The sequence below is a fragment of the Falco rusticolus genome, chromosome 14, assembly GCF_015220075.1.
Source record: "Falco rusticolus isolate bFalRus1 chromosome 14, bFalRus1.pri, whole genome shotgun sequence".
Lineage (NCBI taxonomy): Eukaryota > Metazoa > Chordata > Aves > Falconiformes > Falconidae > Falco > Falco rusticolus.
The window spans coordinates 698,132-724,325 of NC_051200.1; the positions used below are offsets into that span (position 1 = coordinate 698,132).

Here is a 26,194-nt window from a genome sequence, read left to right on the forward strand (position 1 = left end):
GCACGTTGGACCCTCTGTTCCCCTCAGAAGGGACTCACAACTATAACCGACCTTTTCTTCCTTAGAGAGGTGGTTGTGATGCAGGGGTAGGCCTTTCTGACCTTGACAACGCCTCTGGTGTAGATGGACGATCATCCATTGACTGGCCTTCCACATCTAGAGACTCATACCTGTTGTACAGAGGCACCTGGGAAGGCAAGATGGGCAAGGAGGGAGTTTGCCTGCTGCCCCAAGCATGGACTTGCCTCTGTTCGCTCCCTTCCTTTAAGCTACTGCCTTTGGCCTGGCAAGGGGATTACAGGATCCCCTTGGTCGTCATCTTTTCTTTCCGGTGGCTGTTGCTGCCTCAGGGAGAGTGGAGCATGTTTCCGCTAGTCTAGGTCTTTCTCAGACTGACCGCCTGATGCTCCTTAACCTTCCTCGTTCTTCCCGCAGCTCTGCCACCCGGCTGAACAGGCCGTCCGCTGGGCCGCACTCACACAGCGGTTCCCACGGGGCTGCCCCCTCCGGGCGGGTGGGCACAGCGCGCGCTGCCGGGGGGATGCCGCCGCGAAGCACCCCCTGGGGGTGACGGCCACCAGCTGAACTTGCCCCCTGAGCTGGCCAGGTGCCACGTGCCCCCGGGGCCGTTCCTGGCGGGTGCGGGGTGGCCACGGCCCCACGCGCGCGCATCTGCGGCCCCGGAGCGGCTCCCCCCCTGCCGCTGATGTTTCCCCGCGCGTTTGGCCTCGGGGCTGGGCCGTGCAGCGGTTCCCGCGTAGTCCCTCGGAGCTGCTTCCCGGCGGCAGCGCCTGCCCTGCGGGTGCCGTACGCCCGTGCTTACAGGCGCCCCCCCCCGCCCCGGGCACGCTGCTCTCCGTCCTGGGCCGGCTGCGGCCGAGCGCGGGGGCCCCGCGGGCAGCGCTGGGCGCCGACGGGGCCCCTTGGGGGGGCGCCTGCTGGCCTCGAGCCTTTCTTCACGCCGGTTACCGCGTTTTTAACGGAAAGCCGCCCCCTCGAGCTGCGCGGGCCGAAGGCTCCCCATGAAACGGCTCTCCCGCGAGCGCACGGCGTGTTGTCCCGCGGCGGGGCTCCGTGGGGCGGGGGGCACCGGCACGGCGAGCGCTGCCTGCCGCACCGCGCGGGCCGGGACTACAGCTCCCGGCGTGCCCCGGGGCTCGAGCCGGCCGTCCCGGCGTGCCCCGCGCGGGCGGCTGTGCCGGGCGTCCCGGCGTGGCGGCCTCGATGGCGGCGGCGCCGCCGGTCTATGTGTACAGCCCGGAGTACGTGGCCCTCTGCGACTCCCTCTGCAAAGTGCCCAAGCGGGTCAGCGCCGCGCCGAGGGGCGGCTAACGGGCCCCGGCGGGGGGAGCGGGGCGTTGGGAGCGCGGCGGTGAGGGCGGAGGGCGCCGCAGGGAGGCCGCCGGCCCCGGGACAGCGGGAGGGTGCGGGGAGCGTGGGGGAAGGGGCAGCGGTGGGGGCGACCCCGGCCCCGGGCAGGAGGAGCGCGGGGTCGGTGTAGGGGGCTCGGTTCTCCCCTCGCCGCGCCTCGGGCAGGGCGGCAGCGCGCGGCTGCCGCGCGGAAGTGGCGCTCCCCGGTCGCCCCGCGCCGCCGCGCGCTGCCGCGCCTTTTCCCGCCACGCCGGGGGTGCCCCACGCCCCCCCCGTGGGGCAGGGCCTGCGCAGCACGTGCAGGCGCGGTGCTGGGGGCAGCCACGGTTGTGCCTTCCCCGCCAGTCATTCAAGCCCCGGTCGCTGTGCGTCTGCCTGCTACCCTAGAGCTGCTCTCACGCTCTTATTCATCTTTTTTAGGCCAGTATGGTACATTCGTTGATTGAAGCATATTCCTTACTTGACCAGATGAAGTAAGTGCTCTCGTTTTCCGTGAAGAGAATGTTTTCTTCTCTGCTAAGGTTTGGAAGTAACTGAGTTGCTGCAAGTAACTGTCCCTGCTGGCAGCGTGATTATAGGACCCCACGCAGTGTATATTTCTAGGACCTAAGGAAAATCTGCTTGTTTTGCTAAATGGGCAAGATTGTGGTGTTATGGCAGGTGCAATTTAGGGTTACCCTTCCTGGTCCAGTGGAGTACAAATTGCCTTGTGCTTTCTCCTTAGAGCACGCTGTCACCCAGTGCTCTTGTGGCTCTGAGCAGAACCGATCTAACTGTCCTCGTTGGTGCTGCTCTGAATCCACTGGCCAGTGCTGATGCTGAGAGGGACTGTGTTGTTTTGCTGTGTTGCGATTGGTTTGGGAGACTTTTTGTGAGGTCTCAGCAGCGGTCAGGAGGGATGACCAGATGAGATTTGAGGTGGAAGAGTGAGAACCCTCCTGCCCCATTAGGCCCTTGATGCTGGGGGATATGAAGGGGGTAAGAGGGATGGGAGGAAGGCTTAGTTCAACTTCTTGCGTAGCATCTCATAAAATCTTTAAAAAAGACCATGCTGCAGTTCAGCAGGGCCACAAAGTCCTGTTGGCACTTCTTCCTCTTTTAAAGGATTTTTTTTCTTTCTGGTCAATTTGGTAGCTTGGGAAATGGCTGCTGTTTGCCTTGGCATGGGGTGAGAAGTGCTCAGCACCTGGGCTAGCTAGAGCTGGGAGCTTCTGCATTCTTCCAGTAGCAGTGGAGCTGTACTGGGTTGCCTGACAGTACCCCTGGAGTCTGAGGTTTGGAGAGGGCTTGAGCATGTTGTAGGATTTATTTAGGCAGATTGCAAAGTGCCCAAACCTGGGAAAGGTGGTGTGCGAGTTGGTGAGGACGGAGATGGTCTCTGCTTTGAATGCATGTGGAAGTGCTGCTCAGCTCTTGACCCAGCACTTGGTGTCTTGCCGCAGCAGTGTGCTGGGCCTGGATAGCATACTCTGGGTTTTTTTACTCTGTTATTTCCTCTGTGCGTGACCAGAATGTTGGATCTGCTGGGGGTGCAGAAAAGGGAAAAAAAACTGAAGCAAAGTGGAAAGGTTAATGCAGTCAGCACCTTGTGAACAAAGTCAGTTCCTTGTTGGGAAGGCCACAGCAGACAGTGCCAAGCTGGGGGAAAGGCCTACTCCAGCTCAGTGAATAGCTTTCTCACTCAAAGCGATAGTTCAGTGCAAGAGGAGGAGGGGGTTTTGTTTGCTTTTTCAACAGTGACTGCTGAAAGAAGGCTTCTAATCTGAGGAGGTTAAATCTGGGTGTTCCAGGCAAACTCTAGAGCCTCTTGTCCTGACATGCTGCCTTTCTGCTCTTTACCTAGGATAGTCAAGCCAAAAGTGGCCTCCATGGAGGAGATGGCGAGCTTCCACACAGATGCCTACCTGCAGCACCTGCAGAAGGTCAGTGAGGAGGGGGATGATGACCATCCGGAGTCTGTGGAGTATGGACTGGGTAAGGATGCATGTTTTCAGTGAGAGATTAATTGAGCGTTGGGTCCAGGATGCTTTTTTGCTGGAGCTGAGGTTAGACAGGGGGGTGAGCTCAGGTGGGCTGCTGGTTTTTTTTGTGGAGGGAAACACTCTTTGATGGGGTGTTGCTGAACTGCGACACCCAGCAATCACCTGTCAGGCTGGCATTTTCACTGTTGCCAGCAGAAGGTACTGTCAGCCTCAAACTGTTGCTCCATGCAGCTCAGCCTGTCCCTTGTGTACTGGGAGCCAGCTGCTGCTGCTTTGAGGATCTTTGGCAGGACAGAAGGCCCTTGGAACAGAGCTGAGATGGGCTGCTGCAAGCCTGCGGTGGCCGACAGCACGTGTGAGCAATGGCCTGAAGCTACAGCCAGGGACCAGAGTGGCTGCTCTTTGTCTGGTGGCTTTGCTTACATATTGAGCAGAGGGCTCTTGCCTGCCTGAACTTAAAACAGCCTGAGTGATGCAGTAGTTAAAGCAGGCGAGGTGGCTGTGAGTGTTGTCTTTACTCTTGGGAACAGGAGGAGTGACCCAGCACTGAGGCAGTGGTGCAGGTTCTGCACTGATCTCATGAGTCTCCCCTAGATCTGTCCTTTACGTTTCTGAAGCTGATCTGTCTGGAGGCAGAGGAGCAGCCCTGGGGTCACATCTTGCTGGAGAATGGCTCCAGGCAAGCTGCTATAGGTGAAGATCATATTCTAGCTATAGACCTGCAGTGTACCTAGGCCCGTCTCCTTTGTGGATGTCTGTTTTTACTGGGGAGATAGACCAGTGACCGTGTCAGGGCTTTCCTTGTAGAGCAGCCAGAGAATTGAGGGTGGTTTTGCAAGACTGGTATGAGGGACCAGTAGGTTGGGTGAACCAGGCACACAGATCAGAACGTGGTTCAAGACCCATCTGTGGATGATTTGAGGGCAAGGTAACGTGTTAATTATTGATTTTTGTGGTGTGTTAAACCATGGCTGGCCTACAGGTGCCCACCAAGATGCTCTCTCTCTCCCCCCTTCTCAATAGGGTAGGGGAGGAAATAATAATGGAAAAGGTCAGAGGTCGAGATAAGGACAGTGAGATTACTCACCATGGGCAAAAGAGACTCTACTGAGGGGAATTAATTCAATTTATTGCCAATTAATAACAGAGTAGGATAGTGAGAATTGAAAACAAAACTAAAATCACAGTCCCCCTCATCCACCCTTCTTCCCAGACTCAACTTTACTCCCAGCTCCTCTACCTCCCTCCCCCTTGAGCTGCGAATGGGAGTTGTGGTCAGTTCATCACACATTGTCTCTGCTGCTCCTTCCTCCTCACACTATTGCCCTGCTCTCGCACAGGGTCCTTCTCAGGCTGCAGGTGGATATCTGCTCCACCATTCACCTCCATGGGCTGAGGGGGTACAGCCTGCCTCCCCCTAGTTTTCACCATGGGCTGCTGGAGAATCACTGCTTCAGTGCTCAAAGCACCTCTTCCCTCTCCTTCTGCCCTGACATTGGTGTCTGCAGAGTTGTTTCATATATTCTCACTTCTGCTCTGCAGGTTTTTTTATCCTTTCTTCAGTGTTATCCCAGAGGTGCCACTGGCATTGCTGGTGGGCTCAGCCTTGGCCAGTGGCGAGTCTGTCTTAGAGCTGTGTGTCTGACATGGGGGCAGCTCCTGGTGTCTTCTCACTGAAGCCACCCCTGTGCCCCCTTCGTTTGCCACACAAACCAAATACAACTTTTTGTCCTAGTTTCACCCCCTGAATCTGCTGTGCGAGTCCAGATCTGGTGCCTGTTCTGACGGTTTTATGCTGCAGCTTTTTTATTGTGCCTGAATCAGAAAGTTATAGCAGTGGTCAAAGAGATATAGCTCAAGACAAAGAGAATGTGCTGTCCCCAGAGGAAAAGGTCTGTTCTATCTGACACACCAACTCTTACCTGCAGGTTATGACTGTCCAGCTACTGAAGGGATCTTTGAGTATGCAGCAGCTGTGGGAGGAGCCACCATCACCGCAGCCCAATGCCTGCTGGACGGCAAGTGCAAGGTAGCAATTAACTGGCCTGGAGGGTGGCATCATGCAAAGAAGTAAGAAAACAATCTCTTCCCTTGTGTTTTCTCACCTGGTGTCTGAACCCTGCCTCCTAGCTCCCAGCTTCCCTGTGAACCCTCAGGGTGCAGCAATCCAGCTGGAAGAGAGAGTGAGGGGTGAGGGAAGGCAGGAGGCAGATAGGAAAGAAGCAGAGTGTAGGGCAGGGGCCTGAGAGTAGGCTGGTTACTGCTCAGTCCTGCTGCTGTCATGGATTATGAGGCAGGTCTAGGGCAGACATGTTCATAGGTGTCCTGCCATCCATTGATACTTGGTTATCTTGGGGAGTTCAAGTGAGAATTGATTTTGCAAAGTCCATAGAGAAGGGCTGTGGAGCGGCAAGTGATTGGTGTGGCTCCCAGCTTAGAAGAGAATGGCAACATGGTAAAATGTTGTCCAATTTGTTTTGTGTGGCACTTTTTGTTTGAAACAGTGCAGGACTGACCTCTGGTTTTCTCCATGCTCTGTGAGTGGCTCTTTGCTCTGAACTGTAATGTCAGTAGCTATCTTCCAGAACAAGAGAAGTAGTAAAAATTTCACCCCTGAATCCTGTGATTCTGTAGTGGCAAGATAATTTGTTTCCATAGCTTCCCCATTTCCATGGATGTATTTTTTTATTTTAACTTGGGTCTCCCATCTCCCAAAACATGAGACCTGCCTGCAACTGCGGACAGGAAAGCACTCCCACCCCCAGCTAACTGGCCTTTGCAGTGCTGTTCTGTTTCCCTGGGGAGCTCCAGAAATGAGCATGAATCACATGTCTAACTCTCACAACTTGTACCTGAGTGCACAGGTTTGTCTTCTTGCTCCAGTGACTTTTCTGACCTGGCAGAGAAACTCTGGAGATGTAACAGTGGTGTGCAAATGCCAGCAATGAAAACGTCTCATCAGGACCCTTTTCCTTGTCAGCACTTGCCAAGTGTGGGTTCAGCTATGGCTTGCTGAGAAAGGAGAGAGTTTAGCCTGGCTGAGCTGAGCCCTCTTGCTCTTCACAGGAGGGATGGCTTTTTAAAAACCTTCTGTTCTCTTTTGTCTTTGATTACATGGTTTGCAAAATGCCTGTAACAGAAGAAATCTTAGCAGTGTTCCTGCTGCTGAGCTGTGCTATTAGCACTGTTCTGGGAAGCAAACAGTTTGTTTAAAAAATGTGTTTAATGTTTACTGATCCCAAAGGAGCTTTCCCAGTCACTCCAGTGAGGTGGCGTGGGATGCTGCAGGGTAGGCAGCAGCTGTGGTAGGTGCCAGTCTGGCGTGAAGGTCCAGCCAGACTGACACCCAGCTGCAGGTGCCTGGTGCTAGGACCTGCATCCTAGCAAAATATGTATTGTTTTGTTAAAAAAGACCTGCTGTCTGGTGGCTTAGTTACTTTCCAAGGTCATAAAGGTAAGAGTGGTAACCAGTGCCACCTGGGGCTTTTGAAGCTCCCAGTTCCCTGATACGCCTTTGGAACAGAGGGAGAGATGCTGACCTGGTGCCTTTCCTGACCCAGCCCTGCCCAGCCTTCCAGCAGTGACAGTCTGAGCTCTGCTGCGTGGATCTGGAGGGGGCGGAAGTCCCAAGTGCTGGCCCGGAGCTGCAGCTCTGATGCTGGTCAGCCTCTGAGCTGGTGTCCTGCTCTGCTTGGCCTTGAGTTTGAAAGAGATCGTGTGTTACAGCATGGAGAGAGTATCTGTGAGATGGCATAGTTCACTTTGCTTCCTTCCAAACTGGGAAGGGGGGGAGGACTATGGTGTGTAGTCACAGTTAAGGAAGGTTCCCAACATACCTGCTAACATCGCAGTTCTCAGCATCACTGTAAGTGAACAGAATCACTGGGAAGCATCTGTGCTCTGTGACATTTGCAGGGAACGAGACAAGTGCAGTTCTGCCACGCTGTGCTTGTTCCTTGCTGTTTCCAGCTGTTGGCTGAGCAGAGAAGTATTGGGGAAAATGAGCCAAGTGCTGTGGGTGAAAGTCAAGAAGCATTTCCAAGAGGCACATCTTAGTTCCTGGAGTTGTTTGAGCCTGGGGAAGAGGGGTTTGGATGCTCCCGTTGCAAAGTATAAAGCTTTGGTTTATATCTGCTGTCCAGGGCTGACCTAGGAGTGTATATGGGCTGGTGCCAAGTGGTGATGGGAACTTGACATTGAAGCAAGTCTGGAGCAGGGATTAAGAAACTTTCTTGTTCCTTTGATGCCAGCAGTGCAGAAGCTGCCCCCTGATGTATGTCAGGGATCAACCTTTCCATGCAACATCTGTCCTCTGTTTAGCTGCTGGGGCTCTCTTCTGGCTGAGCCCAGGAGTTGTATTGTGAGGGCTTGCATGTGGGGCATCCTCTTTGCATTTTCATGGGGAGGAAGGGAGAGTGGTGCTTTGAGTAGAGGCTTAACCTTTATACCCCAAGACTTTGGAACAGAGTGGCAGAATGCTGTGACTGCCTTGAGACCTGCCTTTCACTGTCAGGACCTTCCTGGGAGCTGTGACCTGGACAGCAGCTGTGGAGTGGCTGCCTGCCTGTCCCTGTCTGTCATTTGCAGGAAGATGGCCAAGCAGGACTGTCCTGGGGCCTGTCCTCTGGCTGCAGGGGGAGAGGAGGTACAGCAGAGAGTGGTTTTGGGTCAAGTGGCTCTGAACTTCTTTAAAATGTCTCAGGTGCAGAAAGCTAACATTTTATTTGTGCGGCAGTGAAATGGTCAGCGGTACCCTGCCAAGCCCCCGTGGGTCAGGGCCTCTCTGCAGCAGAGGCAGCTGATGCTTTACCAGCTGCAGCAAGCCCAGGGTTGAGAAGCAATAGGCACAAGCAATCATGTTCTCTGTGCTTCCCAGCCATGCTTTGAGCTGCTCCTGCCCCATCTCCTGGTTGCTGCTGGGCCTTTGGCCAAGGCTCTTCATCCTCCTCTGTGCCCCTGCGAGGTGGAGACTGGCAAAGTAAAAATGACAACACTGAGGTCAGTGGCAATTATGTTGGCAATATTCATCCTCACAGATGTTGTTTTCACAGAGATGAAGCTTCTGGCTTCTGTTACCTGAATGATGCTGTCTTGGGGATTCTGAGGCTACGCCAGAAATTTGACCGTGTCCTTTATATCGATTTGGATTTGCATCATGGGGATGGTAAGGCCCAGCACAGGCTGCAAATGGCACAGCCGTACAGACTCGGAGGAATGGGGGAAGTCAAAGCCTGTCAGGGCAGTAGGGCTTTACCTGCTGCAACAGCCATGGCTTTGCCTCCTTTCCATGCAGTCAGGTTCCTTCAGTCCGTTTCTGCCTTGTCCTGCTTTATGGGTTTGCCCTGTGCAGCTCATCAAACCTCTCGAGGGTCTAGACAGCAGTCTTGTACCTAAAACAACAAACCGTGTGTTCCCATTCCAGTAATCCTCTTGGCCAGTGGCTCTCCAACAGACTTCCCTTAGCCCCTTGTTTCCCATCCCAGCAGAATAGCTGCTGACAGGGTTTTAATTGTTTAATGCCACTAGTGCAAGAGGGAAGCAATTAGTAGTAAACAGTGCTTTTAAAAGAAGGCTTGATGCTATAAAACTAAAGCCAGAGCTGGCCTTGCTGAAACTGCTTTCTCCTTCAGGCACATTATTTCAACACCATTTAACATTTCCTGCTCTCCTAAATTTTACGGTGTGTTTCATTTTGCTCCGTTTTCTCCTCACATTTGGTTTCTTTTAAGTTTTCTGTCACTTCTTTTTCTCTCCTCACCCCTACTATTTTAATACAACTTTAAGGAAAAGAAAAGGCATGTTGAACCTCAGCAGCTCTGGGAAAAAATGAGAGAGCCCGATAACTCTGGTTCTAATCAGAGCCAAGCTCTGGCCAAGGCATCCCTGCTCAGGTCCCTCAGCCAGCCTCGCAGGCCAAGCAGTGCAGGTGAGGGCTGCTAATGTGGGTGTTGACCTGAGGTAGTGAGATCCATTCAGTACTGATTGGCATGAGACCTGCCAAATTCTGTGTGACCTTTGCTGCAGGTGAATTCAGGTCTCTGTTGATTAAGGATGGATTAATTGAGCCATATCTGGTTTTCTGCTTTGTTCATTCTGTTCCTGCTCTGCTTGCTGCCCTGTGTTTGAGTGACTCATTTGTGTGTTTAGACTTTGTCATTTATGTGAACAATGTATGAAAAGTTTTTTCTTTTCCCTTTTGTGATAGGTGTTGAAGATGCCTTTAGTTTTACTTCAAAAGTCATGACTGTTTCGCTCCACAAGTTTTCACCAGGATTTTTCCCAGGCAAGTTGAACTTGTGAGGTTTGTGCTAATTGATTTCACACATCACTGACGAGGCCCCAGCCCAGGCAAATCCCATCCCATCTCTCCACCAGAGGCGTCTTGGGGCCTCTCCTGTTGTCGCAGGAGGAGGAAAGCGGGAGGAACAACATGGTTGCATTTTCCCCCTTTCTGGCTGTGGCTAAGATCTGAACAGAGCCACTGCTGGGTGGCCACCTGCAGCCCTTGAAAGCTGCATGACAGAACTGGGCAGAGGACAAGAACCAGGTCTGTTCAACCCCTCCTTTATCAGTGGTGATAAGTGAACTTCTCCATAAGTAAGCCAGAGTGCCTGGCGCTCTGCTGTCATCTGAGACATCCCACACATTTCTCTTGCTGCTGATTCCCTTTCCCTTGTAATTAACTATGGGGTGTTTCTGTTTTTCAGGCACAGGTGATGTGACAGATGTTGGTCTGGGGAAAGGTCGCTATTACAGCGTGAATGTACCTATTCAAGATGGCATTCAGGATGAGAAATATTACCAGATCTGTGAAACGTAAGCCCTCTTGCTCTGTTTACTTGGATGAGATTTTTAGAGAACAGAGACTGCGCAGATTTTGTTTATTTACTACTTTTAATTACAGTCCTTCCTTAAGGCTTGCTCCTTCCCCTGTTACAGTTTTTGATTGCAACAAACATGGATCTTAAAGAGGTCTTAGGGGTCTTGTCAAAATCCGTGGGCAAACTGAACATACAGAGGCGTTTACGGGTGGCTGGAGGGTCTCTTTGCCATGGACCAGCCTTCTGTGTTTAAGGAGAGACTGAGAAGGGACAAGTATTTTTTTAGCTGTGGACTTAGGACTAGATGCTTTTATTTCAAATAAATGCTCTGAGCCCTGACCATCTGTGGAAGATATGCTTTGAGGCTGAGGTAAAAGTGTTTTCCAAGCACCTTTTGTCTATGCTGGAGAAATGCAAGGCTGAACATCTGCCAGTGATTGAGCTGCCTCCTGGCAGGCTCCACTATCACTCAGTTGGTGGTGGACCTCACAAGCCATTGCCCATGTCAAAACTGGGCTGCTGGGCTTGTTGTTTTCAAGAGAGGAGCCTCAGCGCAGGGCTGCACGACATGGTAGCACATCCATCTCTCAGCTTGAACACTTGAGTGCTGAAACCTTTCCAGACTTGTAGCCTGTTAGGGCAGTCATGCTGTGGCCATGCCTCCTGCTAGCTTCTTGGTGCGTGTCACTGCTGGTGGTAAAGCATCCCTCCTCCTGCCAGGGGACGTGTTTCCAAAAGGCATGGCAGCCTTAGGGGCTGAGTAGGGATTAGGGGCCCAGTCAGGAGCCCACTCCATGTATTCCCAGGTGAAGGACTCCAAAACCTACCATAGGTTCCAAGCTGTACATAACCAAAGCATCTACAAAGAAATTTTGACATCTCATGGGCAAAGACGGAAAGTTCTGTCCTGATTGGGAGACAGTCGTGTGCATGACTGTGGGTGTCTCGTCCAGCTAATGTCTGAGGATGACTGCCTGAGCCTCCCAAACCCATGGTGAGACTGGAGTGTGTGACTGCCTCTGACCTGGGTTTCTGCAGACAGGCTACACCCTGTGCAGAGCATTTCCTCAAATTCTTCTGCTGTGTCACCATGTTCATGGTGAGAGGAGACCTGCTCCCAGGCAGCTCTCTGCCCCTTGTTGAGGTGGTGCCAGATCAAGCATTCCCAAGCAAAAAGCCCGGGAGACACTTCAAAACAGTCGCACCTCCCTTGGCATTGGGGGGCAACTGCCTCCCCTGTCTCGGTGGAGGCTGCTCTGCTGTAGCAGAGCGATATAAATAGGTGGGTAGGAAGTTTGTACTTGGAGTCTCAGAGCATGTGCACTTTGAACTTACATCTCTGTAAGTTACAGGACTTACGTTTGATTGCTTTTGTTCTAGTAGATAAACTATCCTGCTTTTGAGGTGGTGTGGCACATGGATAATTGCCTGTTGTTTCTGGAAGCTGAACAATGTAGGTTCCAATTGTTCCAAACGTACTGCTGCAATACGTTGTTACTAATAGCTACTGTGTGGAAGGGGGGCCAAAATGTGACATTATGTATTTTCTGGGAAGTCTGATATCTTTAAAATTTTGAAGACAGAGGCAACCAGGGATGAAAAGTTTGAGATGCCATGAGAGAGACAACACCAAAGCTGGATGCTGAGTTTCTGTGGTATGCTCTGCTCGTGCAGAGGTGTGTCCCAAGGCATGTTCCCACTAAGAGCCCTCTGGGAGCCTACCTGCTCACATAGTGTCTCCATCAAAAGAGGAAGCTGTGATGGGTCTGGCTAATTGTAAGCATCCGGAATAGCCGATTTCCTTGATCACCTTCCAAAACTGCCCAAATTAATGAAGGAAATTTGTTATGAAAAGATGTCGGTAATATTATTAACCTTTTGAAGACTTTTTTTTAAAAAAAAAAGCAATATGTGAGAAACTTTGCAAGTGCAGAAAAGTAAACTTAGAAATAGTCCAGAGACGTTCAAAAGCGTTATCTTTGCTCCAAACACAAAGAGAAATCTGAGTTGTTTTAAATGGCTGTAGTGTTTTCCTTGATAAACTCACAATTATAGCTGAAAGAGATGACAAATAGCTGATTAGTTCTCTAGTATTGTCCAGAATGTTTGTTTTTTTAAAAAAAAACAAACAAAACCCCCAGACAAATACACACCAAAATCTGAATGCTGTGTGACCTGTCATTATAAGTGATGCAGGGGAGCTGTGTTAGTGTGTAGGCATGGATCTAGCAAAACTGTGCTTTAGCTGGTGAGGCTGGACTGTGTGACGAAGATCTGCTCAGGTGGAAGTTGTGATGTGTCCATAACGTTGGTGGAAAACCCAGTTAGTAACATGGGTCATTTACAAGGAAAGCATGTGGGACCTTTGTGGCACCAAAGGCTTGTCTGCTATTTAGAAAGATAGTTTTTCTATTTACAATGTCTTAGTAAAGGAAAACAGGATGACTGTGGTGGATGCGTTGCATCCCAGCAGCCAGCTGTTTCAATTCCTTTGGCCTCAGCTGCCATAGGTGTGATGTAGCATGTGTGATACTGCCTTCTGGTGGGACCACAGGCTGGTGTCTTGTCATGCCTCTCCCCATAGTGGCACAGGCAGAGTGAGGCTGACTGTTCTCAGGGCACAGTACGGGAGCAGTGAGGCCAGTTCCCCCTCCTCTGATCTGATCTGCTTTTTCCTATTCTGCAGGCTTTTTGCAAGATGAAGAATATTTTGTGTGGCTTTTTAATTGTTTTTTTTAAATCCTTCTAAGTGAGGGTTTTCAACCTCTGTCGGTATGTGGGCACCTGCAGGGTCCCAGCATGGCTCTGTAGGTCCAATTTCAGCCTCCTGATGGTCAGCTCTCTGTCTTTTCGTGCGTCTTGTGAAGCCCTTAGACAAGCACCAGATGAGAAAACCGAGGCTAGGATATTTTTTTTTAAGCAAAAGTTTCCCACTTGCAAGAATAAGACTAAAAACAGAGACTGCTATTTTCTGGGAGGCTGCAGTATTGCTTTCACAGTGCATCCAGCTTTGCCTGTTCCTAGCTATGATGGGTTGAAGGTGTCTACTGATGTATCTTTTCCCCTGTTTCAGTGTTGGGGAGGCCAGCAGAGAGGTGAGCGGCCTCTTCCCAGTGAACTGTCAGGCTAAAGCAGACAACGGTGGGGGAAAATAAGATCCAAAAAATGGAGTGTGTGATAAAAAGCTATTCCTGTGTGACTGTCAGCATCTAGCAGGACTTTTTCATGTCATGCAGGTATAAATGGAGACCTCTGGGGAGTGTGCCTGCTCCCTCTAGGTGCTGGGTGTACGTGGCGTGAAAATCACCCTGTGTCCTGGAAGTCCTGCAATATGTGAGGCTGGTTGTGAATCTGGTCCTTGGGTGTAGGCACTGAACTGTACAGACCTCGGAGAGACTGTGTTGTTGGGAAGCTCTGGAGATTAGGGATGTGATTGACAGCTGGATTTGGGATCTTCTTGGAAGGGACTGGTCTTTCACATCCTGTTGCTGTAAGGGTTGAATACAGTATGGGGTGGGCAGTGGGTGTGGGAGACCTAGCCCACCATCTGGACTTCATTGGCTGCTTTTCATTGTGCAGCAGAGAACAAATCTGCAATGTTCTTCCAGACTCTAAAAGTTAACAATACATCCATAGTCCCACAGACTTTGCAGAAATTTCATGTTCTGAGTTTTTAATGATTTGGGAAGAAATTCTGAAACTTGGGCTGAAATTCCAGACCCCTGCTTTCTTTTGAAAGGTCCCAGGTTTTAACCCAGGGAAAAGTGCTGAGCACAGTGTGCAGCAAGAAGGGAGATGCGAGCAGCTACAGACAAATGCTGTCACATCAAGGAGATGTTTATCATTTGGGTAATGTCTGCAGCATGCTTTGAAAATGAAAAGCCCTGGGAGTGAGTAAAATTTGTTTAAAACTCCTCATGCAACCAAGCAAAAACCTGCAGGGATGAGCCAAAAGACTTTTCTCAGTGCTTGCTGGGAGACCTTGCTAAGAAACAGTAGGAAACCTTGGCCTGAAGTGAGTTTCACAGGGGACATAATAGAAGGAATCATGAGAGTGACTGCATTTTGGTGAAGTGGCCGTTTTTGCAGATTGAGATTGGTGAGGGGGCAGGGGACTCCCAGTCTTGGCTAATGATAGATAAACTTTCCTCTCTCTCTGTTATTTCATATGCATCTGCCTGTTTATGATGGATCCCTGAGGAGTGTGAAGCCTCCTAGAGAAAAAGTGAGCTGGTGGAACTGGCTAATGTCAGCTGCCTGCCTAGCAAAAGTAGAGAAGTGTGTCTGAGGGAGGTGGGGGAAGAGAGACCCAGAGACAGCTCACAGGAGCTAGATGTGCTTGCAGAGAGGTCTGAGTGCCGGCAGTGAAAGCCCTCACCGGCAGCAGACAGTGTCAAGGAGCCAAACAGTGTTTGAAGAAGGCTGGTTCGGTCCTCCTTGCTCCAGGGAAGGGTGGTACAACATAGGCCTTGGGCAGAGGTAGAAGCCCCTGTCATCCATCCTGTCCTTGACATCTGCCAAAGAGAGGCTGCCTGCAAGTCCACTTCAAGAAGGAAGCTTAGGCCAGTTTGACTGCTCTTTCCTTGGCACTCTGATTTTCACCATCTGCCTCAGTTTGCTTAGTTTGTTGGGACTGTGTGGACAACAGCCTGGTAGCTGTCAAAACATGAGTGATGTGAGTAGCTGTTGGCTGCCTGGCCCTGCTGGGTACCTGGGGTGTTCAGGCAGTGCTGCCATACCCGAGGGGAAATGGAAATCCTGTTTCCCCCCAGGCTCCCATGGTTGGTCTCAGGTGGGGGTGTGTTGATTTTTTCCCCAGTGTGCGCCAGTGTTTCAGTAGTAAATCTGTGGTGCTTGTAGAGCTGATGGCCTCAGCCCTGCAGGCATCTGCCTTGGCAGACTGCACGAAGCTCAGTGGGGTTCTTTGTCTGGGTGCAGTGACTGGCTAAGTTTCTTGGGGTGACTGCTGGTAAATGCAACCTCTTTGTCACAGGGAAGCAGCTCTCATTTGGCACTGCAGTGGTTTCTAACTGCCTATCAAATAAGAACTGGCAGTGCTTGGATTTTCTTAACCAAGGCAAAAGCATTTATCTCAGGGATCACATCTGTTTCTACTTGAGCAGAGTAAAAACACTATTGTGAAAGGAACATGCTTTTCTCCATTATTTGCCCTGTATTTGGGGCTTTGGAGCACAGTGCTGAGAACAGGATTATTCTCTTTGTGGTGTTTATAATATTAAAAATCTCCTGGAGCAAAGTCAAATGTCTGACATGCCTGATTGCCTTCTGCAAGGGAGAATAGTTCTAATTATCTCCAGATCACTGGCTCTGCTGCACCCTAGCATCTGCTAGAGCCGGGGGAAAGGTATTCCTGCTTCAGGAGCCATACAGGAGAGAGGAGAATGAGAACCTAGACAGCCTTGCTCTCTTTGTTCTGTCCTGTCCTGGTGAGAGTTGTCTGAGAGTTAGGGATTGTGTTTTGTTTTTGGTTTTTTTCCAGACTGTGTTCTTCACCATGAATTTTACAGGGGAAAAAAGCCTCTGTATTGGCTTGTAGCCCTTCTGCTCAGTGCGGCCAATGTAAATGTGTGGTTTGGTTCTACCACTAAGCTGATCAGGACTGGATCCCCCTCCCCCATGTTCTCTGTGATGCTTTTGCTTTCATCAGCCTTGTGATGAGCACTTTGAGAGTGAAACTTACTGCAGGAGAGTAGCAGAGGCAGAAGACTAAGTGGGAGCAAGGAGGGGAGCGTAAGTGGTATGAGGGTAGTGGGAGCAGAGAATGTGGAAACCTTGAAAGGCATCAGTGGATCTGAAGAACTAAGACCATGCTACCAGCGGTGACCAGCGCTATCTCTCCTCTCCACAGCGTGCTGAAGGAGGTGTATGCTGCGTTCAACCCAGATGCAGTTGTGCTGCAGCTCGGGGCAGACACCATCGCTGGAGATCCCATGTGCTCTTTCAACATGACACCCGAGGGAGTGAGCAAGTGCCTGAAGTATGTCCTGCAGTGGCAGCTAGCAACTCTCATCCTGGGAGGAGGTGAGTGCATGCACATCCTGCTGTTCACAAGGAAATGGATTTGTCGTCCTGTGACCCTTCCTCAAGTGTGTACCCTTGGGCTTGGCACTGACTGGAGTTTGGCAGAGTGACTGCCGGGCAGTGTTAACCCTAATGTTAATTCCCATCTCTGCTGAACAGCCCTTCTGCATTTCTCTTTAAAAATGAGCACTGTGTTCCCAAACCTACCTCGGGCATCAGGCAATGAATGATTTCATCTGGATTCAAGCAGAGGCTTGGGAAAAGGAATGGCTGCCTGCATAGTGCAGCAGGGCTGTGATATCCCGTGAAAGCTAAGGTTGACACAGCTCTGCCATGTTGCATAACCAGGTGCTTGTCCAGGAGGGAGAGCACAGGACAGACAAGACTTTCTGCAACAGAACATTTCAGATCAACAAGAGCCACTGTGTGCCAGGGAGAGCCCCCAGTTCTGTCCCTGAGCTGTGTTGGCTCTAGCTGTTGTCCTTTTTGAGACGGGGGAGATCAGGTATAGCATGTTAAGCCTAAAATTTAGTGTGCCTAATGCACTTTGTTTTGAAAAGGTTAAGAGTGTTCAATCCTGCTGTGGCATGTCTGGGTATGCTGGAGGTGGCACCTGTCAGGAAAAAAGAAACCCCAAAACCCTTGTTAAAAAAATGGGGAACAGCTATTTGTCACTCATGAAAACATCGAAGGAGTCTCCCACCACTGCAGTTTGTTGAAGTGGAAATTGGGGGAGGAGCCAATACTTTGGCGGGGGGACCCCACAAAAACCCTCCAAACCAGCCCAACCTGAAGGGGAGGGAATGGTGAAAAATATGGTTTCCCTCTCTTTTTAAATGTGGCTTTCTCTCTTTACTATTTTAGTCATCCTTGCTGGAAAAAAATCTTATTCTGAATCTCTTGCAGGATTGCTTTCAGCTAAGGTTTCTTCTTGTGGGCTTGTGTACTGTTACCATGGAGGTGACCATTACCACACTGGCTGAAACCTCATTAACTTGTAAAGCAGTTGCAAGTTGTACTAATGAGCTTCACATTTGTCCTCTCAAACATGACAGTGCTGAAGAGCTCACCAGCAAATGGCTGGGCATGTGCATTATCCTTTGTGGGTCAAAGGTGGCATTAAAAAGCAGGAATCCCCCATCTCTGCAGCTGCCCTTGCTCTTCTCTCCTTGTTACCTGGGGAGAGGCAAGCACATGGGGCCGGCAGCTCATGCTGGGTCTGAGATGGTGGCTGGAAGAGCCTGGCCTGTGCCACGCTGAGTATGACTGGGGTTCAGTTTGGGAGGTCTGCCCTTGCAGACCTGACCTCCTGAACTAGTAGGTGCAAAATGCAGATTTTGGGCACAGCTTGAGTGGATGAAGTAAACTGAATTCACGTAAACTGTATGTGTTGCACCTGCAGTTTGTTCCTTCCACTAAAATCTCTTCCTCTCTTCCCCTTCCCCACTTTTCCTCCTCCAAAATCACAATTCTTGCTGGTGACAGGAGGCTACAACCTTGCCAACACAGCTCGCTGCTGGACATACTTGACTGGGGTCATCCTTGGGAGAACGCTGTCCTCTGAGATCCCTGATCACGAGGTAAAACTTTGAGAAACCCTTCCCACTCCTTGTGTGAGAGCTGAGTTGTTCTCCTTAATCCAGATGGAATCCTTGCTGCTCAATGTTTTGTTGAGACAGTCCTGTAACAATAACACAGTATCCTAGCAGCATAGTGGATGCTTGTTCCCCAAACCTGAGGCTGGCCGTATCTTTTTGCAAGGGATCTCAGGTGCCAATAAACTCCACTCTCAGATAATTAGAGAGAGAATGGGGAGGGGAAGTCACCTGTTTGCTCAAAGAGCTCTTTAGGATCTGCACTTGCTTTTGCCAGGAAAGAGCCAGGCCTTTCTCAAGGCTTTAAATTTTAGCCCTGCTTTCATCAGCTTACAGAAGGTACCAGGTGCAACTATGAAGATTTTCTGACCAGCAGTCTCGCAGTGGGCCATGGTGCCGGGTGCTGTTTGCGATCACCTATGAGTTGTCTCAGGTCTAGTGCTGATGCTTTTAAAGTCTTGAGTGGGGCTGGACAGCTGGTTGGAGGGACACAATCTAGACTGAATTGGGGTGGAGGATGCTCACATTAGGTCTCAAACTACAGATCATTATTACTGACCCTGCAGAAACAAACCTGCATGTGAAAAGCAGTTCAAACCTACAGCGACTAGAGGAGAATTATGGTTTTGCCTTTGTCTAAGGATCTCACAGACCAGTATGCATGAGGAAGTAAAGCATTTATGTGGATTGAAACTGGAGATCCGTCATTACAGAACCTGGTGATTAGACATGCAAGGTGTTTCTTGAGAGGTATTGTGCTTAAATATGATCCTTTAACCAACTTCCTGCAGAAACAGGTTTTAAACAAGACTGGATTTTTCCTATATGTGGGAAGTGCAAAGGGCGAGGCTGTCTGTAAGAATTAATTGCTGAAGGTGGTTGGTTATGTGTTGTTGCCCTGAATGATTTATTTGTTGTGTTAATGATTCCTGCCCTGAAGGACAAGAGCAGTGTGGGAATGAGTTGATTGCAGGATGTCCCAAGGTTCACGGTGGGGTCCTGATTGCTCTGGCTATTCTTTCTCAAAGGTATTGGTATCCCCTCCTGGGCTGGCCAGCGCTTGGGCTGCAGAGCAAGTTGTGGTGATGCTGGTGGCCGCCTGTTCGGGTTCCCTTTGCAGTGAAACTGTGCTTATGGTTTTGTTTCCAGAGGTGAGATGAGCTGCTCAGGGTTTACCCTGGAGGAACAAGTTCCTGGAGATCAGGCCAGCCTCGGTTTTGGAGCTTTGGTGCAGCACTTGAAGAGAAATGAGCTGGAGGGAGGGGAGATGTGGGCCGCCTGGGATGAAGCAATCACCAAGCGCTGCTATTCCCACTTGGGCACCTATAGGAGAGTTTTTATGGCAGGCTTCTAAAACCAAGTGCCTGCCATAAGCAGGTGCATCTTGACTCCTGCATCATGGAGAGGATTTATTTAGTAAGAATCATCTCTGGGGTGGTGACAGTAGCCAGCAAAGCAGCTGCTGAAGATCAGTAAAATAGCTGCAGCACTTACTGAATGCTTCATCATAGCTAGAAGGCTCTTAGGTGAATGGAATTTGCTGTAGCTGAATTGGGAACAGTCAGAAGTCCACAATGCTCTGCTAGAATATACATCGGGTCCAAAAAGAATGCTGGAGACAATGGCATGCGAGTTGTCCGATTGTTTTAAAGCCTGTAGCCACGGTCTTTGTCAAAGGTAATAAAGTAGCCTTGGTGATAAAGTGACCTTGGTAATAAGAAATAGCCTTGGTACATGAATTGAATGGTTCTGGATCAGACACCAGCTAAAAGATTTTCATGTCAGTAAGCAGGGAGCAGTGGCCTGCCTTCAGGGAATCTGCATCTCTTTTGGGACCTGGAAGAAGTGGGTAAGCAAACTGCAGTGAGGTTCAGATTCCCCAGGGTTGAGGAGTGGTGACATTGTGTTTGAATAGCAGGAGGTAAAGTACCCCGAAGCATGGCCCTTAGGTTGGCATACAAAACTCTTGAAACTCTCTCCTTACAGCTCTGCTCCTAAGTAGTAGAACAAGGATGTATGCACCCTGGCTTTGAGGCATTGATGAACTGCCAATTAAAAGGCATTTGGACGGGTGTTCCCTGTCAACAGGTTTATGCCATTATTATCTGCTACAGAACCTGCTGGTGGTTGGGACTGTCTTGCAGGTGAAGGGGTGATCTTGGGCTATAGTGTGTTACCCAGGAGCACAGAACGCCCTGCAGCCGTGTAGGGGTTGCGCTGGACCAAGGTGCAAGCCAGCTGCCACACTTGTATTTTGGCCTGCAAGTGGCCACTGCAGGCTGCTTCACAGTCAGGAAGGTGGGTGTCCCTGGTCAGGTGTGAACTTTTTGTCTCTCCTAGATGGGTACTAGCTCATATCCTCTGGCAGGAGATCAAGTGCTTCATTTCTAGCCTCGCCAGTAGCACCAGATGTTATTTTCCATTTACATTTATAATCCTGTTCTGAAAGGCATTAAGCAGTTTATGTCAAGTACGCTGAAAGGCAAAGCCACAGACTGATGCTTACAGTTTTGCAAGAGATTTCCTTTATCAGTTTTTAATGTTTTCTTACTTCTTCCCATCATTGTTGGTCTGTGGTTTTAGCTCTTGAACCACAACCAAGATCAGCAGTTTCTGAAACCAGCTGTCTTGACAAGAATATTGAAGGATTGTCTTTGTTTTCTTTAACATAACTGATGCAGTTACCTGTTGCCTCCTTCCTCCTCAGCTGGATTATTTCATAATGCTGAACATAGTATTTACTTGCACAGGAGTAAGGGTCCCTCTTATGTCTTCCTGTTGTACGCAGTGAGGCTCTTTGCATTGAAACAGAGATGTCCAAACTTTGCTAGCTGAAGGGTTAGGTTGGCTGCTCGCGCTGAGCCTGGGAAGCTGTGCCTAGCAGCCATGGGGTACATTGGCCCACACTTGCTCTCAGGCTGCTACACATAGCGTAACACTAAAGACAGTGCAGCATGCAGTGCTGAACCGGCTTCTGAATGTCCATAAGACTTAGGAGGAGTGGCTGGGATCGCTTGGTTTCTTCAGCTTGAAGAAGAAAAGGCTGAGAGGGGACTTTATTGTGGTCTACGACTTCATCAAGGAGAGCAGTGGAGGGGGAGATGCTGATCTCTCTGGTGACCAGATATAGGGCACACGGAAATGGAATGAAGCATTAGTAAACTAGTGTGAAATACTTTCATAAACAATGTTGAGATCTTTATATAAGGTGTGATTTCATTTTGGTGGGGGTTGCAAAATGAGGAAGGCTGAGGGAGCACAGCATCCTTGTGTGTGGTGTGAGCAAGATGGCCTGGTGGGCCATAGCTCATCAGGCAGAGCAATGTGCTCTCAGCCCCAGCCTTCTGGCTTCTGCCACTGCCCTCCTGAAGATTATTTACTGGGGAGGAGTTGAAAGTTGCTCTGTTTAGCACCCAGCTGGGGAGATTTGCCTCAGTGTGATCCTGCTTTTGCAGGAGTAAAGTGTTTTGCGTGAGATACTGTGTACATCCAGGCAGCAGCAAGCCTGTGGCATGTCTGGTGTTGGGGCCCTGGAGTGGTGCTCGCAGGGCACTTTTTGAGTGCAATGTGTTGAGGGGAGAGGTGTGGGCAGCTAAAGGAAAGGGACCACCAGCCAGTGACCAGCACAGGGGGTGGTGGTGGTAATACAGGGTGCTGCTACTGTGGGAGGAGGTGCTGGGGCAGACAGTCTATGCCAGTTTGTAAAGGTCTTTACTCTTGGCTTTTGGGTTCAGTCTCTTATGTGCTGTTCATGGCTGGGCATCAGAGGCAAGCTGTGGCCCTGCTAAGAAACTGCAAACTGAACACAGTCACGTTCCTGAACTGCCCCTGCCCCTTCTCCCAGGGACTCCAGGAGGGTTAAAAGCAGCAGCAGCAGCAGCTCAGCCCTGTTGAGGGAACAAGAAGCACTTTGTACCTGCTGAACAACCTCAGCTCCACCCCCAGCTCCACCAACTGCCATCACTGCTCCCAGAAGTGAGTGAACAGGAGGCCAGGCTTTTCCGAGGGAATGCAAGGGGCTTGGGGCAGGAAGTGGGACATCTTGCATTTGGGGGGGGTGGGGGTGAGCATAGGCGGCAGTTGTCACAAAGCCCTGATGGTTAAGTGAAGCTCTTTTGTTGTTTCTTGCCTGTCTGCTTGGGCATGTTCCAGTGTCTGCCGGCCACTCAGATGGTGTGGAGCTGGGTGTCTGGTGTTGCAGACAGCAATTGCCAAAAGGCAACAGCTGTTCTGCAGAGCTGAAGAGAATTAGGAAGTGGAGTTGAGCTTTCTGTAGCATAAGCCAGTTCCCCTTCCCAGCTCACAAGAGCTTTCTTCCCTATGTGCTGCAAGGAACAGTTGTGTCATGGTTATGTGCACTGTGTGTGTTTCTCTTTCTCCCTTGGCCTGGACACCAGACTTTCCTTGATTGGCATGTTGCGATGGTCTTACGTAGCATGGGAGTATGCAGTCTGGAGAATGGTACCTCCTTCACCATGTCAAGTAAGCGGTATTGTCCAGGAAGCTGTCAGTCTCTGTCTCCTCTCTGCCACAGTAGCTGATAGCAGATGCAGGGAGAAGAGTATAAAGAAAAGTACAAACACAGAGTTTCTCTGGGTGTTCTTCCAATTTTCTGTGGTGTGGCCAAGAAGTATCCTGCTGTCTCTGTCCCATTGGTAACGTGTCAGGCTTGGTTTGTGATTCAACGTTATTATGGTACTTACGTGTTTATGCTGGTCCTGGGGGCAGCTGTGGGTGTTCAGCACTTCTCCAAACCTATCCTGGTCAAGTGAGATTCTGGGCAAAAAGAAGAGCACAAGGCAAGCAACTAGCTGTTCACGGTGTGCTTTACGCGCCTTGCTGAGTACATGCAAGAGAGCAGGTAGCTGCTTCTTCAGGGTGGCATGTTTGGGGACGTCCTTTTGGTTTCTGTAATTCCTTGCGCTCCATCTGGTATTTGACAGGGCTGAATTTGCTGAGCCTCTGGTTTGGAGCAAGGTGAAGATGCCTGGTTGTATGCCAAGTTGTGACCTGATATGCACCTTGCATGTGGTGACACAAAAGGCTTTAATCGCACAGTTCTTCATTAAAATCCTACCTACTATAAATGAGGCAGGGGCATTACTGCTCTGCCACCTCGGCCTGACTTACCTGGAGCAGGTTCATCCCCCTCATTGAACGAGGGTGATGGGTCCACTGTCCATAGCACCGAAGTTTCAGGTGATGCAAAGGTCTATACCCCTGTAATGGATTGAATTCACATATGTGCAGCAGTCTGTCCGCATTGTCTAAGTTTTCTGTCTTCTGGATACTCTTCAACAGTCAAGGAGTCATGGGTAAGTATTCCTGCCCGTTGCCCCCTAGCTTGTGTATTACACAGCATGTGACTCTTTACAGTGTGGAGAAAATGTGGTGGGTTTTTTCTGTGTGAGAGGATTACTAAAAGATACCTATGGGGTGGGGTATACTGGGCTAGTAACAGTTACCAGGATTTTAATGAAAACTGGATATGGAAAAAAATAATTACTTTTGGCTGTCAAAATTCCCCTTTCAAAGTAAGCTGGCACCAAATACAGGAATGTTCCTTTTTGTTTACATTCAAGGGCTTTATCTGATTTGAGATAATGGAAGCAGTTAGGCTTCTACCACTTCCTCTAGGAAGTTCCACTTTTCAAAAATATTTCTGTTGCAGGAAACACTCAGATTTTCTGGTTGATTCCATCAGTTTGGTTTTGTCCCAGTATCCCTAGTGCCATCTAGGCTGTTTTTAACCAACTCTCAGGGCTTAGACCTCCCAGCTGGAGACTCCAGCAGCTCCTGTTGCAGTGTAAAACTTTTGTTCTTCCCGTCCTTTCTTCCTTGGTAAAGCTTTTCTGGCCAGCTTTCAGTCTCATTAGAAACTGCGTCTTGGGGTTTATAGCTTATGCTTTTTTCGTACTTTGAAATAAAATGGAAAGCAGTACAGATGTGCAGCAAACCTGAGAGTGATTTCTCCAGCTGATTTGTACTCAGTTGCTTGACGGTGGTTTGGGTCAGTGCCTGTATGTCTCTTAGAAGAAAGTTGCTTTGGGGGTTGCTGTTATGTCTCTGAGGTAGAGACAAATACAACAATTTCTGATTACTTGGTCCCATGTTTAGCTGAGGGTGTCTGACAGAATGGCTTTGTAATAACATAACAGCAGCAATAAACACCTTCTTTGACATGGTTTCTAAAGACTGCCCTGGCCTGAGGAGCAGAAAAATTGTTTTCCGAGAGTGGAAGGCTCTGTTGAAGCTCAGCTTACAAAATCCCCTCTTGATCCAGTCTAAATTTGGGTGCTTAGGTAAATGCAAGTTCCTTTCAACACAGTGACACTGCCGTATGCAGGAGGCAGGAACCTTGCTGCAGTCAGCCAGCCACAGGTGATCTACAGTGAAGCTGACATCCTTTTACCGATTGTATAAATAACTTAGTCCCAAAACAGGATTACAATCAAAGTTTGCAATTTATTAAGCAAATGGAGGCAAGCAAACAGCGTTGGGTGCACCGGGAGTCTCCACTCCATCAAGACGCGCTCTGTACAAAATTTATTTTTGGTTTGTATTTCCTAAACTAATACATATTCATAGCTATTTCTAAGAAAGGGTTGGTTTATGTAAATGGATCCTTGGAATAGGCGTGTACTTCGTGGCGCATGCTCTTTCTGTCTCCGAGGGTATCTGGTGGTCGGTGGATGAAGTCAGCAGTCTTCCTCGGCTCACCCTTAGGATGACCCTAGATTTTACGCATGCGCCCTGTAAACTTCTCTTACCTAACACCATGCGGTTAGCAGCTCAGCCTGCATGTCAGGGTGTGTAACCAGATGTCCTTTGTAAGATACAGGAACTAGGTATGTAGCCAGGTGTTCTTTGCAAGATACAGGAGCTATACACATTGATCACTCCATTTTTCTTAAGCATGTGGTTATACAAGGGTATGTAAGACAGAAGGTTACATTTCATCATGCGGTCCTAGCATTGTTCTATATTGACACGAATCAAGTGAACACATTTCACACAGATTGTCCTGTTTTCCATGAGATCAGAAGCCATGGCAGATCCCACGTACTTGTAGGCTTGTCTTTGCTGCAGCTAATGCCTTTTTAATTTGGATGCTGTCCCCAAGCTGGCTTCTCTCCACACAGAGCAAACTGCCCAATCCTGCTCTTTTGTGGGCTTTCAACTGAGGCTACAGTCTGGTGGCTGCTTTGCTCAAACTGGTAACTTTTGTTAAAACAGTTTGTCAAAATGGTCTTGTCACTAATGGAGGAAGAACAGTCAACTGGAAACACTGCCAACTGGATCTGTTTACTTGTCAGCAGGAAATTAATAGCCAAGGCTGATAAACCAGTGAAGCTGTGAAAAGGCCGGTCTTTGTGTTGGATGTGATGGTTAGAGCTTGGGACCAGGAGGGGCCAGCTGGGAAAATCCTCTACCTTGCTCATTTGCAGGGGGCATGAGTAGCCTGAGCATGTGAGGGCCAGTGTGTGACTTCTTCCCAACTCTTGTTTTAGCAACTGCAGTCTCTGCCTCTGTTACATCCCAGCCTTTGTGTGTATTAATCTATGCCTGGTGAATCTATTCCTCTTGATGTGGGAATCCCAGTTTGTTGATGACACTCGTGGGAGAGTCCTTGTACACCCCATGTTGGGGCTTCCTGCGGTTCAGCTCTTCGGCATATCACTGTGTCTTCTGGTGAGGGATGGCATGGGCTTTGGCATGCACAAGAGCAGGAGTTTGAGGTCTACTAGCCACTCACCCTTGGGTGAATGTGCAAACCCTGCCTTCATGCCAGTGTGGGATAGCTTGTACTGGATCATGTGCTTCTCCCTCAAGAAAGAGTGTTCCTCCAGGGCTGGGAACCTCCCACTTCTCAGGAACACTGAAACAAGCCTGATTTCTGATGAAAGCTGTGAGGTATGTACAGATACCAGTCTCTTCTTGGAAGCCTGCTGCTGACCCCTGCCTTTGGGACACAGCACAGTCAGAAGTACCCATGTCCAATGGCACATGCGGAAAAGGCCTTTAGCAGAGAGAGATGCCCCTATAATAAGGTAACTGCTGGTACTTGTCTGGAGAGAAGTCACTGCAGAGAGCACGCTCTGCTGTGAGTGTGCCGACGTCGCTCCCTGTGCCAATGCTGATGGGGAGAAAAATCTCAGGCCTGGCTTCCTTGAGACCTCTGTACTGCTTAAGGGCATAAAAACCTGGCTTCTTGTGCCACTGCTTGCCAGCCCCTTCATGATGAAGAGCTGCACATGAGCATGGCAGCACATGCCCCGCCCCCCCCCCCCCCTCCCCCACTTAATGTTCAGGAGAGAATGGTGGAGACTTGGTTTGGGGCTCTTAACTCTGAGATGCCATGGGTGGGTGACTATGTGGAAGA

General features: G+C 49.8%; 1 protein-coding gene across 2 annotated transcripts in view; it reads left to right on the forward strand.

The window, feature by feature from the left end:
* Positions 1 to 1,171: 1,171 nt before the first annotated feature.
* Positions 1,172 to 26,194, forward strand: part of HDAC8 (histone deacetylase 8) — a 38,814-nt gene continuing 13,791 nt past the window's right edge. Inside the window, exons 1-9 of one of the 2 annotated variants that reach the window (XM_037408013.1) lie at positions 1,172 to 1,305; positions 1,792 to 1,844; positions 3,215 to 3,345; positions 5,282 to 5,423; positions 8,405 to 8,517; positions 9,559 to 9,636; positions 10,061 to 10,169; positions 16,044 to 16,216; positions 17,702 to 17,796. In XM_037408013.1, coding sequence (XP_037263910.1) covers positions 1,225 to 1,305; positions 1,792 to 1,844; positions 3,215 to 3,345; positions 5,282 to 5,423; positions 8,405 to 8,517; positions 9,559 to 9,636; positions 10,061 to 10,169; positions 16,044 to 16,216; positions 17,702 to 17,796 — 975 coding nt within the window. In that variant the 5' untranslated portion in view covers positions 1,172 to 1,224. The remainder of the gene's footprint in view (positions 1,306 to 1,791; positions 1,845 to 3,214; positions 3,346 to 5,281; positions 5,424 to 8,404; positions 8,518 to 9,558; positions 9,637 to 10,060; positions 10,170 to 16,043; positions 16,217 to 17,701; positions 17,797 to 26,194) is intronic. The other variant, XM_037408014.1, reaches the window with a different exon arrangement.